At 36.9% G+C, this 2,539-nt stretch overlaps 1 protein-coding gene across 1 annotated transcript; it reads right to left on the minus strand.

Annotated features, from left to right (window-relative positions):
- Window positions 1–216: 216 nt before the first annotated feature.
- Window positions 217–2,278, minus strand: LOC123899376 (transcription factor TCP9-like). The gene is made up of 2 exons (XM_045950485.1): window positions 318–2,278; window positions 217–285 (listed from the first exon to the last, which is right to left on the minus strand). Exon 1 carries the CDS (start codon window positions 1,488–1,490, stop codon window positions 555–557), a length of 936 nt encoding a protein of 311 aa, XP_045806441.1. The 5' UTR covers window positions 1,491–2,278; the 3' UTR covers window positions 217–285; window positions 318–554.
- Window positions 2,279–2,539: the final 261 nt, after the last annotated feature.

Here is a 2,539-nt window from a genome sequence, read left to right on the forward strand (position 1 = left end):
GTTACAGATTATAAACCATTTGAGATTTAACACACAAAATAATCTATCCACAAAACAATCTATCCAAAACAAAATTATTTATTATTAATTATAAAACTACATAAGAATGCATATTATTCAAGATTTTTGGAAGTGATTTTAAGCACACTTATTACAAAAATTCAAGGGATACAAACTTAAAATCAAGAACAAAAATCTTCATAAGAACTTTTTTTATTTGACAAATTCATATGAACTTTTATTCTTATTTTAAATATTTAATTACTGTAATTAACAGTATACTACATCCAGACCACAAAAAAAAAACAGTATACTACATCCAAAAAATTAAATTTTTTGATAGTTGTAGAATAGAATAATACTAGTACTAGTAGTACCCCATTGCACGGTTCACACCACCACTACTGTGTCCCCACCTTCCCCCGCCCCCCACTTTTCTTGTTGACCCACACGCCCACACACGTGGTCCCCACCATTTTCTAATCCCAAATCACGTGCCCACATGCTTTTCTTCTCAAACGACGTCGTTAACCAAATTCAACTTTCTACTTTCTTCAATTTCGTTCTCTCAACAACTGAAGCTCTTGTCTATCATAAATCTCCAACGAAAAATCCCTCAACATCTGCGTGGTGGTTGTTGCGGCGGTACTCGGCGCCATCACGGTGGCTGTCGCCGGAGACTTCATTAACGGTGATGTTGTACACGTGTTCGATGACGTGGAAGCTTGTTGTTGAAGTTGAATAACCGGTCTTACCATTGAAGAAACAAAACCGGTTATTGGTCTAGCTAATGTAAAAAACTGAGGCTGATTCGTTGGAACCATGAAAAACGCGTTTCCACCTGAAACGACTGCGTTCGATGGTATGGCCCACACAGGAACCATATTTTGCGGTAACGGAATTGCAGTTTGTTGCGGAATTATCGCGGTGGCAGTTAAATTCTGGTTTATGTTCGAGGTTGTTATTAAACCTGCTGAAACTGAAACGCTGTCGTTTATGTCCACGTAAGCACTGTTCGATGGTCTTTTACGTTTCTTTTTCTCCGGTGAGTCTTCGGATTGTTGTGGTTCTTGTTCCTTACTTGGGGAGGTTGTTGGGATTTTGAGTGTGCCGTTAACGGACATGGCGATGGCGGGGACGGTACCGGTTCCAGTGGCGGCAATGATGGCGGGTTCAGCGTGTTCGAGTAGCCACCGGATTGTTTCACCGTCAGATTTATGACCGAGTTCTCGGGTTAGTTGGAAGATCCGAGCCGCACACGTGGCAGGCATTCGGATTCTTCTGCCTCTTCCTTCTACTTTGGTGTGACGGTCTTTTGTAGAGGCTCTCTTTTGAAGCGGTTGTTGTTGGGCCTGGGCCTGGGCCTGGACTTGGGCTTGGGCCTGGTTCATTTGCATCGCCACCGGCATCGCTGACCCATCTTCTGTTTCCGGTTCTTCTTTGGGATCACCGAGAGTGAGATCAATGTTTCTAGAAGCTTCATTGGACATAATTAGAAAACAAAAATACAAAAGTGATGACAAGGACAAAAACAACAACGTAGATGGAAGAGAATTAGAATTAGGAAGATGTTTTGAGTGTTGAAGTTAGAATGAGAGAGTGAAAGTGTATATATAGCACAAGAGTGATTGAGTTGAAGAATGAGAGGGTTGTTTATTAATGTTAGGAAAGAGAGGGAGGTAGTAATTAACTAGTGATATAGAGGATGGGACCCTTATGATACCGTCTCATATGATATTACATGGAAACAAATCTACGGTGATCGTTATTGGACCCACTATGATAAGGACTAATCCATGTGATGGGTCCCATCTTGTGGGGTGGGGGTGGGGTTAGGATTAGGAAGAGGTTATGGTCATTGTAATGTAATTCACTTGTGTTTGACAATAGGAGAGTTATGGTCAATGTTATTTACTTGTTAATTTGGCAAACTATACATGAGAAAAGAAACGTTAAAGAGAGATAGTGAAGGATGAGGAAGAGAATGAACAAAGAAGAAAAAGGAAGGAGAAAAGAGTATGGAAAGATGTTAACTAGATAAGGTTCTTTCTTATATGATGAAGTGATGATGGCATGAACTATTTGAAGATATGGAAAAATGATTCTTTTTTATATCAATGAATAAATAGTTTTGTATACTTTTGTTTTTTCTATTTGGATAAATATGTTTTTTATTTTTTCTTGTTTTTTACTATATTATATTTTTTGTTATTTATGACATCATACATATTTGATGTTTTGTATGTTGAAATAAAAATATTGAAATAGTTTTTATGCGACAAAATGGAGTTAAAAACATTATGCTATACTACTTGTGTGTAAGAAAAAAGTACTTTATTTTGACATAAAAACAGATATCTTATGTTGGTTACAATACAAAAACTAAAATTGTACATCAAACAAATACAGTGTTGCATGATGTTTTCAGATGGCAAATATTTTTTCTAAGCAAAAATCATAATTCTACCGTATAATGGGTCTGTTAGTTTGAGCTTTAGAAAAATGAATTTTTTTTTTAAATAGATTTTCTAAAATTATT

Source organism: Trifolium pratense, linkage group LG7 (genome assembly GCF_020283565.1).
Source record: "Trifolium pratense cultivar HEN17-A07 linkage group LG7, ARS_RC_1.1, whole genome shotgun sequence".
Lineage (NCBI taxonomy): Eukaryota > Viridiplantae > Streptophyta > Magnoliopsida > Fabales > Fabaceae > Trifolium > Trifolium pratense.

Excerpts from the sequence above, each read along its gene's own strand:
- LOC123899376 (XM_045950485.1), bottom strand. The coding sequence starts at position 1,490 with ATGTCCAATGAAGCTTCTAGAAACATTGATCTCACTCTCGGTGATCCC.